The sequence below is a fragment of the Salvelinus alpinus genome, chromosome 5, assembly GCF_045679555.1.
Source record: "Salvelinus alpinus chromosome 5, SLU_Salpinus.1, whole genome shotgun sequence".
Lineage (NCBI taxonomy): Eukaryota > Metazoa > Chordata > Actinopteri > Salmoniformes > Salmonidae > Salvelinus > Salvelinus alpinus.
The window spans coordinates 33677803-33695504 of NC_092090.1; the positions used below are offsets into that span (position 1 = coordinate 33677803).

A 17702-nucleotide genomic window follows, 5' to 3' on the forward strand; every position below is an offset into this window, starting at 1 on the left:
CTACTAGCACAAAACAAACAAAAAAGATGGAAAGAAAATTTGTGTCCACTTAAGTATTTATTCACTATCGTTGTTTTTGTGCGTTTTTTTATTTTTGAAGAAAAAAAAAGAAAAAAGCAAGAATAAGCTTGACTGTTATAATCAGTATTCATGACGTGTTAGTGTGACTGTTATAATCAGTATTCACAACCTGTGTTAGTGTGACTGTTATAATCAGTATTCACAACCTGTGTTAGTGTGACTGTTATAATCAGTATTCACAACCTGTGTTAGTGTGACTGTTATAATCAGTATTCACAACCTGTGTTAGTGTGACTGTTATAATCAGTATTCACAACCTGTGTTAGTGTGACTATTATATCAGTATTCACAACCTGTGTTAGTGTGACTGTTATTATCAGTATTCACAACCTGTGTTAGTGTGACTGTTATTATCAGTATTCACAACCTGTGTTAGTGTGACTGTTATTATCAGTTTTCACCACCTGTGTTAGTGTGACTGTTATAATCGGTATTCACCACCTGTGTTAGTGTGACTGTTATAATCGGTATTCACAACCTGTGTTAGTGTGACTGTTATAATCAGTATTCACAACCTGTGTTAGTGTGACTGTTATATCAGTATTCACAACCTGTGTTAGTGTGACTGTTATAATCAGTATTCACAACCTGTGTTAGTGTGACTGTTATATCAGTATTCACAACCTGTTAGTGTGACTGTTATATCAGTATTCACAACCTGTGTTAGTGTGACTGTTATTATCAGTTTTCACAACCTGTGTTAGTGTGACTGTTATTATCAGTATTCACCACCTGTGTTAGTGTGACTGTTATAATCGGTATTCACCACCTGTGTTAGTGTGACTGTTATAATCGGTATTCACCACCTGTGTAAGTGTGACTGTTATAATCGGTATTCACCACCTGTGTTAGTGTGACTGTTATAATCGGTATTCACCACCTGTGTTAGTGTGACTGTTATAATCGGTATTCACCACCTGTGTTAGTGTGACTGTTATAATCGGTATTCACGACCTGTGTTAGTGTGACTGTTATAATCGGTATTCACGACCTGTGTTAGAGTGACTGTTATAATCGGTATTCACGACCTGTGTTAGTGTGACTGTTTTTGTTGATGTCGATGTTCTCACTGACGAGAAGAAGTTTTGTGTCTGTCAAGTGTCTGTATCGATACCCACCTATGTGCTCTTCCTAGTTGTTTCACTTGTGATTCGGACTGATACCGTGATACCAGAAAGTATTATGTGCATGTTGGAAATGTCAGTGTTAACCACGTATTGCTGTAAATGTATTTATCTGGGTCGATTCGGCCGTTATGATATCCACGAAAAGCTTGTCTGCTGATGTGTAAGAGAAAAAAAGAAAAGCAAAACATTGTACTGTAATCTAGAATTAAAATCCAATCAGACTACATTAACAACAGAAACTTTGTCCTGTTGCGAATTCTTACGTGGCAGATTGATCATCTAAAGCCATCAGTTGAATTTGGTCCGAGGATGGTGAGTTACTGAGTCGGTCGGTGGAGGAGGTACAGAGCAGGCTGTGTTACGCTGTAACGTTAACATTAGTGAGGGTGTATCTCCCTCGTGCAGTAGCACCGTGTATTAAACGTTTCTGAACCACTTCACAGAAAGAGAAAGCAGAGGCTGTTCCGGCCACCGTGCCTATCCTCCCCCAGCAGCCTGAGCAGCCTGTGTTACTGGCTGAGACAGAGGCAGCGCCCCCTGCTGTCGACAACACCGTAAATGGTGTAGCTGGTTTGAGCCATGGTTTAAGCCTTGGCCCTATCGCTGCTCCCCAGAGCGAACCCAGCCCAGGCCCCGGCCCCGAGGCTGACTGGCTTAGGATGCGCACCCCTGATCTAGCTCAGCCCCTGGCCCCGGCCCCAACGCTCGAACCCGAACCCCTACAATCCGGACCGCCCAGTTCAGAACCACAGGTACCCATCGTCTGGAAGTGGCCTGGCCCCGGCCGACCCCGCTGTCGGTCTGCTGTGGCCTGTCGCTGCCTGCCTGTGTACCGCCCGTCACACGCTTTCCTTTCACTCTTGCATGCCTGCCCGCTGTCCACTGTGTGCTTCTGAGAGAGAGAGTGAGAGAGAGACTGTGTGTATCTGAGCACTCGTAAACAACAGTGGGCTTCTTGGAGGAGAATATAGAATGATTGCTGCATTGGTGTGGTACCTATATAGAGAAGAGCAGCGAAGAACCTGAGGCTCTCACTGTTGCTTACCCTCTTTGCATGGCTACAACATGTTTCAGTTGGTTTCTCTTTTCTGTTTAAACGTAGCAATAGAACAGATAGTGGTGGTATATTGGTTGATGCAGACTGAATGGACCATTTAATTATATAGATTTAATTGGCGACATTCTCTTAAAGTCATCAATCAGTATTTTGGATATTTTATTGTTGTTTTATTCCCTGAATTTGAAATGTAGCCATTCCGCTCCAACTGTGGAGTATACGTTTTATGGATTTTAAACATCCCATGAAGTTAAAGTAAATAATGACTTTCTGAACTCAGAAAAGTTATGTTGTTCAATGACTACTTTTCAAATGCCATTGTTTTTAAAATGGTTTACATTGTACGATAAACATTTGCTTGTAAAGTTCCAGATATCTTATTGCGGTAATTTAATTTGGCGTGTAATGTTATCAAGATATATTTTTTATTTTGTTTTGTATCAACTTTGTTGGTTTTGTTTTTGGGTTGCAGTTTAAACTAAAGTGGTATGTTGTGTATATATATTGATATATATGGAGAGCTCCTGTGCGTATGGGCTGCTGTGATCTGACATTCAGACCTGCATTCTGTTTGACCTGACCTTTAACCCCTACCTCTGAGTGTCTCTATTTCAGGTCTCCCTGCTTCCTCTCTGCTTCCTTCTTCAGCCATTATTAATCTTCTGTTTTAATATTCTACGTTGTCTTCTCTTACTTTATTGTTATATTTATATACACATTTATTTATTGGATGTGTGCTACTGGTTGCTCTTGTCCCATTACTCACCATATGTTTCTTCCATTGTTTATTTCATCAGATGTACAAGAAGGACCCCTACCTGGAGGAGCCAGTCAGAGTGAACCATGGTGGTGTAAAGCCGTCTCCGGCGATGGGGCCGCCCATGACCTACGAGTCCCAACCTCCGTACCAGGACCAACACCCGTACAGAGATTACGATCACCCGCCTAACCGCTACGACGGGGGTGGCTACCTGGAACCAAAGTATCGTAACTTCGACTCTCAACTGCACCACGAGAAAAGCGTGCCTCACTACGATGACCAGTGGCCTCCTTACAACCAGCAGACCTCTGGCCCACCACCCCACCAGCAACAGCAACCTCCTGGACATGGCTACGACCCCCGGCTGTCCTACGAAGACGGACCCGAGCGAGACTACAGCCCTCCTCAGCCGCGCTATGATGAGGCCCCGCTGGGCTACAACGGACGACCTCGCTATGGAAAGCCTGCAGGACCAGGACCCATCCGCTACGATGAGTCTCCTCCATCCGGCCCAGGGGGCTACGCTCCTCTACGTTACGACCAGGAGCCTCACCCGTATCCCCCTGCAACACGCTCTCCAGAGCCCCCTAAACAGTACTACCAGGGGGAGCCTGCCCAGTGGCCAGGACCTGGGCCTGCCTACAACCAGGCACCACCTCAGCACCGAGGCTACAAGCCCCCGCCCCAACAGTATGAACCCATCATGAACTTTGACGCCCCTGTGCCCGCACCCAAACCACAACCAGAGGCTCTCCGTCCCTCACCTGGGGACACTGTGATCACTACAGCCCCCAATCTCCTTCCCCCTCCCCCCAGAGTGGAGCCGGAGGACGACCCGGCCATAAGGGCCCAGTCGGTGCTGTCCAGGGTCAAGATGTTTGAGAACAAGCGCTCTGTGTCTGTGGACCGAGCCAAGGAGGCAGGGGACGCCTTCGGGCTCAGGGTAAGCATCTGGAAAACACCTCACTCTTGTGCACGTATGTAATGCTTAGTTCCTGACCTGTGCAGGAGCTCAAATATTCTACTGCTCGAGCTCCTGTTCCTCTTCTAGAATATTAGCTCAAATGTATTGTGGAGCTTCTGCACCTAAATACAAACAGTACTCAAAATGAGTACCGGAACCTAGCACTGGTAATGCTCACAGGATTACCTGACCCAGACCTCTTCTAATTATATTTGGTTGGTCCAAGTGATGTCCTTAAAGGTTTACTTGTCCAGGAATTTTATTTGCATTTCAATCTTGCTCCCACAGTCAGCAGATCTGCCCACCAAACCAGGTGCGTGCATTCCTAAAGCCAACTCACTCAGCAATCTGGACCAGGAGAAGTCGTTCAGGTAATGAGTCATAATGGAGTACTGCACTGAGCCCCCCCCCCCCCCAAACATACCTACATCACACCACAGAACAGATGCTGCTTTATCTTTGAGGGGCTGATGTGTTTGTTAGGGCTGTCAGGGGATCCACTCTGAAGTGGATAATAGGGCTTAGAAAAGTAAATTACTTTTGAAGATATGATATGAATATGATGGTGTACTGTATTGTATGGCTGCCATCTTGCTTCCGACAACCCAACTTAGCTATTATTTTGGCGTTTATCTACTTTTTTTGCACTAAATGTATCCGCTATCATTACATATGATCGTCAAATAGTTTTGAACATCAGACCGGCTGTTACTAAACTCGATTCTGGGTTCAACTTCGAGTTCGACTCATCTGCCCTGGGCTCTTTTTGTGTACCTCCAACCAAATCTTCGGGCTACCCAAGAAGAAACGACGGCGAAAACGAGGCAGGAGAGCGGGCGTCCTGGTGAGACAAAGGCAAAAGGAAAACCAGCCACAACTTCCCTCCATTCTTTTGGCCAATGTACAGTCACTTGATAATAAGATGGATGACCTCTCGCAGATTTGGGATCAACAGGACACTCGTAATTGCAATATCCTCTGTTCACCGAGCGGACAGGACATCGGATTCAGGGAAATCCAGAGGGGGAGGGGTATGTCTCTTCATCAACAGCAAATTGTGTGCAGACTCTAGGACAGTGAAATGGAGTTTCGTCCTATTGTTCACGTCTTGAAATATCTGATGGTAAAATGCTGACCTTTTTACCTCCTGAGATACTTTTCATCTGTTATTGTGACTGCTGTATATATTCCACATCAGGAGAACAACAACAAGCTGGCACTTGATGAACTGTACGAGGCTATAAACAAGCAGGAAACCATGCAGCCGGATGCTGCTTTTCTTGTTGCCAGTGATTTTAATTCCGTGCCACTCCTGCTTCCTGTTTACAAACAAAAACTCAAACAGGAAGACCCATGATGAGCTCCATAGAAAAATGGTCTACCAGAGCAGAAGCTATTCTACAGGACTGCTTTGCTAGCGCTGACTGGAATATGTTCATCAGGAAATGCATCACTGACGTTGTCTCCACAGTGAAGGTTTGCTGCTTCCCCAAACAAAAGCCCTGTATTAACACAGAGGTGCGTGCTAAGCTAAAGGACAGCTACTGCTCACAGGGCTATAGCAGCCAACCACGAGGCAATGGCTGAGGACACGATTGCATACAAGAAGTCCCACTACGACCTCTGCAGAGCCATCGAACAAGCAAAAGGGCAAGATCTGAACAAGGTAGCATCCTATTATAGCGGCTCTGACGCATGTGACAAGGGCTGCAGTTAATTATGGACTACAAAGGAAGCCCTAGCCGTGATCTGCCTAACGATGCCTCTACCAGACAATCTCAATGTTTTTTATGCGTGCTTTGACTAACACAGAGCTCAGCATGAGGGCCCCCGCTGAGGAGCCGGAGGACTGGGTGATCTCTCTCTGAGGCTGACATGAGTAACGGTTTTTAAGTGGGTCAACACTCGTAAGGCCGCAGGGCCAGACGGTATTCCAGGGTGTGTCCTCGGGGCATGTGCAGACCAGCTGGCAGGCTTCTTCAAGGACATATTCAACCTCTCCTTGTCCCAGTCGGTAATCCCCATGTTTCAAGCTGACTACCATCATTCCTGTTCCTAAAAACTCTTAAGGCATCCTGCCACATTGGCTGCCGTCCTGTAGCACTCACATCTGTAATAATTAAGTGCTTTGAAAGGTTGGTTATGGCACACATGAACGCCATCATCCCAGACACCCTAGACCCACTCCAATTTGCATACCACCCCAACAGATCCATAGATGATGCAATATCAATTGCACTCCACACTGCCCTCTCCCACCATAGTGCCCTCCAAGTTCATCATCAAGCTCGGTACCCTGGGACTGAATACCTTCCTCTGTAACTGGATCCTGGACTTCCTGATGGTCGACCCCAGGGGGTAAGAGTAGGCAACAACACCTCCGCCACGCTGACCCTCAACAAGGGGGCTCCTCACGGACCCACTCTGTGTGTGCTTAGCCCCCTCCTGTACTTCCAGTTCACCCACGACTGTGACCACGCACGACTCTAACTCCAAGTTTTCTGACGACACAGCGGTGGTAGGCCTGATCACCAATGGCGAAGACAGGAAGTAGGTCAGAGACTTCCAAGACAACAACCTCTCCCTCAACGTCAGCAAGACTAACGAGCTGATCTTGGACTACAGGAAACAGGGGAGGGTGCACACCCTCATCCACATCGACAGGGCCTCAGTGGAGAGCGTCAAGAGCTTCAAGTTACTGTGTCCACATCACTGAGGACTTAACATGGTCCTCTCATACGAGCACAATTGTGAAGAAGGCACAGCAGTGCCTCTTCTTCCTCAGGAGGCTGAAACGATTTGACATGCCCCCTCGGATCCTTAGGAACTTTTACAGCTGGACCTGCAAGAGCATTCTGACTGGTTGTATCACCGTCTGGTATGGCAACTGCATCGTCCTCGACCCGAAAGCCCTACATAGGGAGGTGCGTACAGCCCAGCGCGTCACTGGGGGTGAGCTCCCAGCCATCCAGGACGTACATTCCAGGGTGTGTCTGAGAACTGTTCTCCATACTCCCGTCCCGCAGGTGGTACAGTTGCATCAACGCTCAGACCAACAGAATCCTAAACCATGGGTTCTCAAAGGTTTTGGGGCCGGGGACCACCATTTGTGTTATCAAATTCAGAACACAACTAGAGTTAAATAAAAAATCACATACATAGAGATTTACCATGGCCGGACGAACCAAGTCTTGGGCCGTGGGAATGAACATTTTAAAGGCTTGCTACTTGGCATTGGAGAGAAAAAAATGTCAGTTGTCAAGCTAATTTCCAGCAATTCTACACATTTTGTCATGGAGTAGAGAAATGTTTTGTTGCAGCTATAAAGCTAATATCCTGCAATTCAACCTATTTTGCCATGAAGCAGAGAGAGAACCTTGCCGTTTTAAAGCTTAAAGTAACTGTCGTGTTTCCAAATTTCTATACAATATGACCTATAATTAATAATAACAATATGAGTGAAATAGTTTTCCTTCCAAAAATGATAATTATGTTTAAAGGCTGTTTTTCTATGTTGGAATGGTGTGGGCATACCCCAGGGGAGAACGACTGCCCCCTCTCATTGAAGCCATGGAGGTTCAAGGCTGACAGCGGTATTGCAGGCATTGTTAACTGAAAACAGGATCCCCATTACAGTGAATTGAAAATCTGCAAACTTTGTATAAATAAAATATTGAAGACAATCATGGTACAAATAATAGCTTCTAATACACCAAATGTATGTCCTTGAATCCATTATTTAACTAGGCAAATCAGTTAAGAACAAATTCTTATTTAAAGACTCGCTACTTGGCATTGTAAGGAAACACGTTGAAGTTTGTCGAAATGCGAAATTAATGTAGGAGTATATAAGACAGCAGGGATTCAAACTGTTGAACCCAGTTCCTACATTTGAATATAAAAAGGATTTTATCAAACAAAACTATGCAACATTTTATCTCTGAGACCCTCAGGATGACAAATTAGAGCAAGATTACTGAATGTAAGTACATTATTTACCTTCAGAGGTGAATGTATCAAACCAGTTGCCATGATAAAAGTTTTTGGTTTGTGCACTCTTCTCAAACAATAGCATGGTATTTTTTCACTGTAATAGCTACTGTAAATTGGACAGTGCAGTTAGATTAACAATAATTTAAGCTTTTTGCCCATATAAGACATGTCTATGTCCTGGAAAGTTTGCTGTTACTTACAACGTCATTCTAGTCACATTAGCGCAGGTTAGCAACAATCGTCCCGGTATAGGGACACAGATCCGTAGAGGTTAACAGAATATTAACTTTGAAGTTAGATTTTCACTGGCCAGTTACTTTAAATTACAGTGCATTGGAGAGCAAGATAATTATTGATTAGATGTATTACTATGCTGCTGTTAATATATTATTGATTGTCATTAGTATGTACTGTATCTATTTATCCTTCTACTGATCACTGTCACTCCTGTTTACATGTATATTACCATAAGTATGTATGTATTCCTGCTACCAGTCCCTTTTCAGACCTGTTTACATGACACTTGCACACTCACATTAACACTGACATACACACTCACCACCACGCACACACCCACCACTGATGCTGCTGCCATACTGCTTACTATTATTATTATTTATCCTGCTACCAGTCCTAATCCCTGCCTGCATGTACATATCTACCTTAAATACTCCAGTATCCCTGCACATTGTGCATGTACCCTGTATATAGCTTCCTCATATTTCTTGTGTTTTTTTTGTTTGTATTTTCTTATTAGTTCTACATTTTTATATGAATACTGCAATGTTGGGTAGGGCTTGCAAGTTAAGCATTTAACTGCCGTAAAACAATGCCTACCACTGGTGCTGCTGTTTGTTGGTCTTGGAGCGCCCCTCGGTGGAAACTAAGAGAAACTACCTTCCAACTTTGACTGATGTGCAGAGTTTGAGGTTTTTACTATTTTAGTAATATGCTATATGCGTATTGCAGAGGCTGTCCTGTACACATGTTTATAATTGAAGCACTGATGTTTTCATTGTAGTTCTGTTTGATTTGTTATATGCTAAATTGTAGTGATTTAGAGATCGAAACAAGCGCCCCACAATATATTTTAGAGGAATTTCTTTTTATATGGTTTATCTGGTATTTAATTAACCTCCCCACATTGCCTCATCCCTTCTTTATCTCTCTCCTCAGAGTCCCTGAGCCTCAGAAGCCCCGGGAGGTGTCCGATGATGACATAGTGCGCTCTAACCACTATGACCCAGATGAAGACGAGGAGTACTACAGGAAACAGCTGTCCTACTTTGACCGGCGCAGCTTGGACGCAGGCAAGGCACCTCCTCAGACAACACCTGTCATCGCAACCAAACCTGCATCTCAACCACAAGCACATCCCGGATACAACTACCCAAGGTAACTCACTCCCACGCGTCACTCTCTGGGATATGTGGTAGGAAATCAAATCACTGTAGTGAGAGACGGAGTATGTGAGTGGAGTGGAGCGAGGAGTGGAGCCCGCTCCAATTTCGCTCCAGTAGCGCTCACTTCATGAGCTCAGGGCATGCCCGGCCCAGCATGCATTTTTTTGTCGTCTACTTGTGTGCTGCTGTAGCCCCTTGCTTTAGCTACTGTCATATAGTATGCTAAATATTTTTATAAAGAAACTGATAAAACACACAGGTGAAAAATCAAGGTGACTTAAAAAGATGAGGAGGACCAAGAGCAAGAGGGAGTGCAGTGAAGTAGTATCCACAACTAAATAATCATTGGGGAATCTGAAAAGACAGGTATCCCGAAAGCATGATGGTGTACTTACTACGTGCACATGCTAACAGAAAGGAACGAGGTGGGTAGCTAGCTAAGTGTATCATTGTAGCGAAGTATTTATAAACTCAAGATCAGATCTCTAAAAGGTTAAGTTAATTTTCATTCTATTATCTATACAATGGGCCATCATTGATTTTGGCCCAATAGGTCTGGAATATTACCTCTTCCAAGGATCTTTCCGTTTTGATTATTTTACCTAAAAATCCTTTAGGCCTACCAACAGGAAAAAGAAAGAAAAAACTATGCATCCCTGCCCAGCCTGGCAAGAGTGTTTAGGGGGGTGTTTAGCATCACCAGTGGCTCTGAGAGGGTACTCTCCGCTATTGGTCTGCTCTCCAGGCTCTCCAGGCACCATCACATGAAGCCACAGACTCATGTTTCTAAAAATGTATTCAAAGGCACTGTAGATGTAGCCTAGTAAGGCATTTTTCTGTTTAATTTGTATCTAATTTTAAGTAAGTCACAGCCTATATGTGCAATTTATAGACTATAATTATTTAATAGAACAAAATGTTTTTTGAGTGCTGAGCGCTTAATGTCTCTGACAGCCCATTGTGTCGCACTTGCAAATGCTTCAAAATGTATTGCTTTGTAGGCTACAACCTTGAAATAATATAGCCTAAATAATTTATTTTTGGCTACCTGTCTGACTCCTGACCTATTTAGTGTTTATATGCTGTTTAATACGACATGTAGCCTATTTGAAAGGATGAGCGCTTCTTACAGTCACCTTTTCCTGTTGTTTGTTAAAATGCTTTTCATTCAAACCATATGGTTTGGTTTTAATACTTCAAAACCAAATGGTAGGTCCAGGTAGTCACTAAAATAGATGGGTGTTGGTTAAATTGTGATTTTAATGAATGGAGAGAATTTGGAGCATCAGTTTTTTTATTTTATTTTATTTTTTGAGCGAGGAGCGTTTTTTAGCGGAGCGGTTGGAAAGCACCGCTCAACTCCGCTCACATACTCTGGTGGGAGACAATATAGCTTACTCTCCCCCTGCAGCACACTCACCAGACAGAAACCTCAAGGGGGTCTAAAGCTTTTTATCTTGGCCACACACACACACACACACACACACACACACACACACACACACACACACACACACACACACACACACACACACACACACACTACTCCTGGGGTCTAAAGCTAGGCTACGGTATATCTCTCAGCAACACACACTACCACCACCAGAATATTGATTCACCCTGCCTTGGAAATGGTCCTCTTATAGTTGAAAGGACAGAGTTGGTGGTTGGCCCATACTGACAAATGAAAAACTAAGTTTAAGGCAAGCTGTGTTTTTTTTGTTATCCTCCTGGGCGGCAGTAGAAGGGTTACTTTGATGTACCACACTGTGTGAATTCTACGCTTCAGTCAAAGACCATGCCAAAGATACAAGATTAAGTGTGGGAAAGGAAAAATACCATCACAGTATTCTTTTATTCGTTCTTTCAACTATCAACAATAGGTTTCACTGTTCATACAAGGTGTTTTACCACTGTAAAACTTGCCTCGAGATATTCAGGCTACTTTGGATGTCAAAGCTGCACTGTATGCGTCGGTATTGCTATTTGCTTCAGTATTGCTGTGCTCCATTCTCCTATGTGTTGTTTTGACAAACTTACTTTTAGTAGGTCCATGTCTACATGGTTTTTGCCCCATTCTGTAATTAGCTAATTAACAAAACCACTCACTTGTAACTGCTTCAAAATTATGAATTGCACTGTACGGTTTTATGGGCACTAGTAGTGGAAAGCATATTTTAAAGTGTGTTTTGGAGAAGCAATCTGTGTAAATGAATACAGTCAATTAACTAGATGGAGCCACTGTGTTTTATTAAAACTAACAGACTAACTGGACTGCAGTAATTTAACCTTTCTCTTGAGGATACATGGCACATCACTGATGTATATCTGTTTAGGTCTAGATTTTTGAAGTAGTAAGTGTGACAAACTGTGAAACATTATAACCCTGGCCTGAATTCTTCTTTACCTTAAACCCAAATGTTTATGCCATCGTTGTGACATTGGTTGAATGTGCTCTTGTGTTTTTTTACAGGGCAGAGTCAGTGGAGAAGGTCAGTCCTGTGGAGAGGAGATATGAACCCGTTCCCCAGGTTACCCCCGCTGCCCCACCTGCCATACTACCCAAACCCACCTCACCTGAGGGTAAGCACTATAGTGTAGGACACACACTAGTCTAGTTCTACATGCAGTGTTTTCATCTATAAATATAATACACGCACACTCAGTGACTCACTTACCAGATTACCATGACTCTCCCAAAGCAGACACAGTCACGACCAACTACCTGCCCCAGAAGAGTTACCCTGAGAAGTCTCCAGTAAACGGTACGGCAATGAAGGACCAGCCCAAGGCCCCGGCCAATACCAGCTACAACCGCTACGTCCCCAAGCCCTACACCAACTCCGCCAAGCCCTTCGAGAGGAAGTTTGACAGCCCCAAGTTCAACCACAACCTGCTGCCCAACAACAAAACAGACCTGGCCCCAGCCATCAAGGCCCCAGCCAACAGCACAGCCCCAGTCAAGCCCCAGATCTCCCCCCAGGCTACAGACCTGGACTCTGGCATGGACACCTTCACACGCACCATGGACAACAGGTCCAAGTACCAGCACAACAACATCAACGCTGTGCCCAAGGCCATCCCTGTCAGGTGAGAGGATTCAACATCACTCCTAGAGGGGCATCCTACCCACTGGCTGAACTATACTGGGTTCAGTTATAATATGTAGATTATGGTGTTATCGCCTCGCTTCATGTATTATGGAAGAAACACACCAGGAGTGAGGAGTGTTTCTGTGCATGGCTAGAGAAAAGAAAGCATGCAAAGTCACATGGTCATGTTTCTTACAGTTCTATAGTTGACACATTGAATGATACCAATGCCTTTGCCCATCCAGAAGGTGTCACAAATGTTTCAGATGCGGGCTCTAACTGGCTCTATGTTCTGGTATCTGACTGTGACAACTCTCTCCCCCTGTAGCCCCAGTGCTCTGGAGGATGATGATGAGGATGAAGGTCACACGGTGGTGGCCACGGCCCGGGGGGTCTTCAACTGTAATGGCGGAGTGCTGAGCTCCATCGAGACGGGTGTCAGCATCATCATCCCACAGGGGGCCATCCCCGAGGGCGTAGAACAGGAGATCTACTTCAAAGTCTGCCGGGACAACAGCATCCTGCCCCCCCTGGACAAGGAGAAAGGTCAGACATGGGTTCATGGTACACGGGAGTTAAAAGATTTCACATGGGGTCTTTTGCCAAGCTTTATTTCAGTCTGAAGATATTCTATTCCTCAGTTTTAAGTGTGTTTAGCTACCTTAATTGCTGGCTGTACAGTGGGTATTAGATGTATTCACCCCGCTTGGATTTTCTTTAAAAAAAATTGCGTTACAATAATTTTTTGTTATTGATCTACACAAAATACTCCATAATGTCAAAGTGAAAAGAAAATTCTACGGTTTTTTACAAATTAATAAAAATATAGTAATTGCATAAGTATTCACCCCCTTTGTTATAGCAAGCCTAAATTAGTTCAGGAGTAAAATACTGCTTAACAAATCATATAATCACTTGCATGGACTCTGTGTGAAAATAATAGGTGCTGACATGATTTTTTAATGACTACCATTTCCTCTTTCCCCCATATATACAGTTGAAGTCGGAAGTTTACATACACCTTTTGTGAAAAACTCAGTTTTTCACAATTCCTGACATTTAATTTTAGTAAAAATGTCCGGTCTTAGGTCAGTTAGGATCTCCACTTTATTTTAAGAATGTGAAATGTCAGAATAATAGTAGAGAGAATGAATAATTTCAGCTTTTATTTCTTTCATCACATTCCCAGTGGGTCAGAAGTTTACATACAAGACCGATTTGCGACCAAGCTTTAACTTCCTTACTGACGTCTTGAGATGTTGCTTCAATATATCCACATAATTTTCCTGCCTCATGATGCCATCTATTTTGTGACGTGCACCAGTCCCTCCTGCAGCAAAGCACCCCCACAACATGATGCTGCCACCCCCATGCTTTACGGTTGGGATGGTGTTCTTCGGCTTGCAAGCCTCCCCCTTTTTCCTCCAAATATAACAATGGTCATTATTGCCAAACATTTCTATTTTTGTTTCATCAGACCAGAGGACATTTCTCCAGTCTTTGTCCCCATGTGCAGTTGCAAACCGTAGTCTGGCTTTTTTTATGGCGGTTTTGGAGCAGTGGCTTCTTCCTTGCTGAGTGGCCTCTCAGGTTATGTCAATATAGGACTTGTTTTACTGTGGATATAGATATTTTTGTACCTGTTTCCTCCAGCATCTTCACAAGGTCCTTTGCTGTTGTTCTGGGATTGATTTGCACTTTTCGCACCAAAGTACGTTCATCTCTAGGAGACAGAACCGCTCCTTCCTGAGCGGGATGACGGCTGCGTGGTCCCATGGTGTAACACTTGCATACTATTGTTTGTACAGATGAGCGTAGTACCTTCAGGCATTTGGAAATTTCTCCCAAGGATGAACCAGACTTGTAGAGGCCTACAATTATTTTTCTGAGGTCTTGGCTGATTTCTTTTGATTTTCCCATGATGTCAAGCGAAGAGGCACTGAGTTTGAAGGTAGGCCTTGAAATACATCCACAGGTACACCTCCAATTGACTCAAATAATGTAAATTAGCCTATCAGAAGCTTCTAAAGCCATGACATAATTTTCTGGAATTTTCCAAGCTGTTTAAAGGCACAGTCAACTTAGTGTATGTAAACTTCTGACCCACTGGAATTGTAATACAGTGAATTATAAGTGAAATAATCTGTCTGTAAACAATTGTTGGGAAAATTACTTGTGTCATGCACAAAGTAGATGTCCTAACCGACTTGCCAAAACTATAGTTTGTTAACAAGACATTTGTGGAGTCATGAAGTGCTTTGAGAGACTAGTCAAGGACCATATCACCTCCACCTTACCTGACACCCTAGACCGACTCCAATTTGCTTACCGAGCCAATAGGTCCACAGACGACGCAATCGCAACCACACTGCACACTGCCCTAACCCATCTGGACAAGAGGAATACCTATGTGAGAATGCTGTTCATCGACTACAGCTCAGCATTTAACACCATAGTACCATCCAAACTCGTCATCAAGCTCGAGACCCTGGGTCTCGACCCCGCCCTGTGCAACTGGGTACTGGACTTCCTGATGGGCTGCCCCCAGGTGGTGAGGGTAGGTAACAACATCTCCACCCCGCTGATCCTCAACACTGGGGCCCCACAAGGGTGCGTTCTGAGCCCTCTCCTGTACTCCCTGTTCACCCACGACTGCGTGGCCATGCACGCCTCCAACTCAATCATCAAGTTTGCGGACGACACTACAGTGGTAGGCTTGATTACCAACAACGACGAGACGGCCTAGGAGGTGAGGGCCCTCGGAGTGTGGTGTCAGGAAAATAACCTCACACTCAACGTCAACAAAACAAAGGAGATGATTGTGGACTTCAGGAAACAGCAGAGGGAGCACCCCCCTATCCACATCGATGGGACAGTAGTGGAGAGGGTAGTAAGTTTTAAGTTCCTCGGTGTACACATCACGGACAAACTGAATTGGTCCACCCACACAGACAGCGTTGTGAAGAAGGCGCAGCAGCGCCTCTTCAACCTCAGGAGGCTGAAGAAATTCGGCTTGTCACCAAAAGCACTCACAAACTTCTACAAATGCACAATCGAGAGCATCCTGTCGGGCTGTATCACCGCCATCAACCGTATCATCAACTGCTCTGCCCACAACCGTAAGGCTCTCCAGAGGGTAGTGAGGTCTGCACAACGCATCACCGGGGGCAAACTACCTGCCCTCCAGGACACCTACACCACCCGATGTCACAGGAAGGCCATAAAGATCATCAAGGACAACAACCACCCGAGCCACTGCCTGTTCATCCCGCTATCATCCAGAAGGCGAGGTCAGTACAGGTGCATCAAAGCAGGCTATGATGGGAGAACTGAGGATGGATCAACAAGATTGTAGTGACTCCATAATAATTACCTAAATGACAGAGTGAAATGAACAATACAAATATACAGAATAAAAAATATTCCAAAACATGCAAACAGGGATTAAAGTAATACTGGGGGGAAAAACATGGCAAAGGAATACACTTTTTGGCCTAAACGCAAAGCCTTATGTTTGGGGTAAATCCAACCCAACACATCAGAGTAAATGCTTCCTTATTTTCAAGCATTGTTGCATTAGAGTATGGGTATGCTTGACATCGGCAAAGACTGGAGAATCTTTCAGGATAAAAAAAAAACGGGATGTCGCTAAGCACAGGCGAAATCCTGGAGGTAAACCTGCTTCAGTCGGCTTTACTCCAGACACTGGGAGAAGAATTCACCTTTCAGCCAGACAATAACCTACAACACAAGGCCAAATCTACACTGGAGTTGCTTACCAAGAAGACAGTGAATGTTCCTGAGTGGCCAAGTTACAGTTTTGACTTAAATCTGCTTGAAAATCTTTGGCACGACTTGAAAATTGCTGTCTAGCCATAATCCCCAACACCTTGACAAAGCTTGAGAATTTTGAAAAGAATTATGGGCAAATATTGCGCAATCCAGTTGTGCAAAGCTCTTAGAGACTTACCCAAGAAGACTCAACTCTAATCACTGCCGAAGGTGTTTCTAACATGTATTGACTCAGGAGGGTGAATACTTATCTAATCAAGGTATATTAGTGTTTTATTTTTCGTTAATCAAAAAAATAAAAACAATTTTCCACTCTGACATTAGAGTATTTTTTGTATATCTTTGACAAATAAAAATTACAATTAAATCCATTTTAATCCCACTTCGTAACACAATAAAATGTGAAGAAATCCAAGGGGGTGAATACTTATGATAGGAGCTGTATGAGTCCACGGTGGAGTTATTTTACTATCCAAATAGTGAGATAATGTTGTTTTCACAGATAATTTCATCCCTCTTTTCTGTCATCTTCTCTCTTTACATTTTTCTAGGATATGTATATTTTCCTTTGGTCTTTAACGGTTCTCATTGTCTTATGTTCACCGTGTCTGTTTAAACCCATTAAGGAGCCCAACAGCTTCAGTGATCTTAGGAACTCTGTGTGTATATGTATTAGCCTCTAACCCTGTGGTGTGTATCTGTTTCAAGGAGAGACCCTGCTCAGCCCGCTGGTGATGTGTGGCCCTCACGGCCTCAAGTTCCTGAAGCCTGTGGAGCTGCGTTTACCTCACTGTGCGTCTATGACCCCAGATGGTTGGTCTTTTGCTCTAAAATCCTCCGACTCCTCGTCGGGTACGCTCTCCTCTCTGTCCTTTTGGGGTCGGGGCTTTGGGTTGGCTTTGTGACAAACTGATATGGTTGTGGGTCACTTTGTATGATTTTCATGGTTTCATTTATTTGGTATTTCGGTTTGTTCACTCACTCATTCCTCCACTGATCTTTATTTATTTGATGTGGTTTTCAGATCAAAGTTCTTCTTGTCATTGCTTTTTCATGCTGAAACATATTTCTTTCCGTTCTTTCCTCCGCTTAGTGTGTATGTCATCTGTTTAACATTGATATGGTTCCATTGGACCTGCATCCCGCCGATCAGTTTTGTGTTGATAAGATTAGTAAGGTTTTTGTTGTAGTGAATCATTCCACATTCTTTTCCCACAAGTGATTTTTTTTTCTCACATAGCCACCCAAACGTCTATCCTGAAACACAGTGGTCAGCGGTCCTCTTAAATTTGGAAGAGGACCCTCTCAGAGACAGACGCATGGCTCCCTCAGTACTAACAGATGTTGTGTATGTGAGAACAGCCTGTGGGTTGGATCTGAAATCTGTCTGACAGCATCAGAACAGAACCGAGTCAGCTCTCTGCTCTCCCTCC

General features: G+C 44.0%; 1 protein-coding gene across 18 annotated transcripts in view; it reads left to right on the forward strand.

Annotated features, from left to right (window-relative positions):
* The window catches only part of LOC139575965 (tight junction protein ZO-1-like), a 149675-nt gene that overhangs the window by 128792 nt on the left and 3181 nt on the right, over positions 1 to 17702 (forward strand). For 9 of the 18 annotated variants that reach the window (XM_071401467.1, XM_071401464.1, XM_071401468.1 and 6 more), the window contains 8 exons: positions 1652 to 1960; positions 3063 to 3968; positions 4278 to 4360; positions 9159 to 9377; positions 11859 to 11968; positions 12088 to 12475; positions 12806 to 13023; positions 16978 to 17121. In XM_071401467.1, coding sequence (XP_071257568.1) covers positions 1652 to 1960; positions 3063 to 3968; positions 4278 to 4360; positions 9159 to 9377; positions 11859 to 11968; positions 12088 to 12475; positions 12806 to 13023; positions 16978 to 17121 — 2377 coding nt within the window. The remainder of the gene's footprint in view (positions 1 to 1651; positions 1961 to 3062; positions 3969 to 4277; positions 4361 to 9158; positions 9378 to 11858; positions 11969 to 12087; positions 12476 to 12805; positions 13024 to 16977; positions 17122 to 17702) is intronic. The other 9 variants (XM_071401466.1, XM_071401472.1, XM_071401481.1 and 6 more) reach the window with 5 other exon arrangements.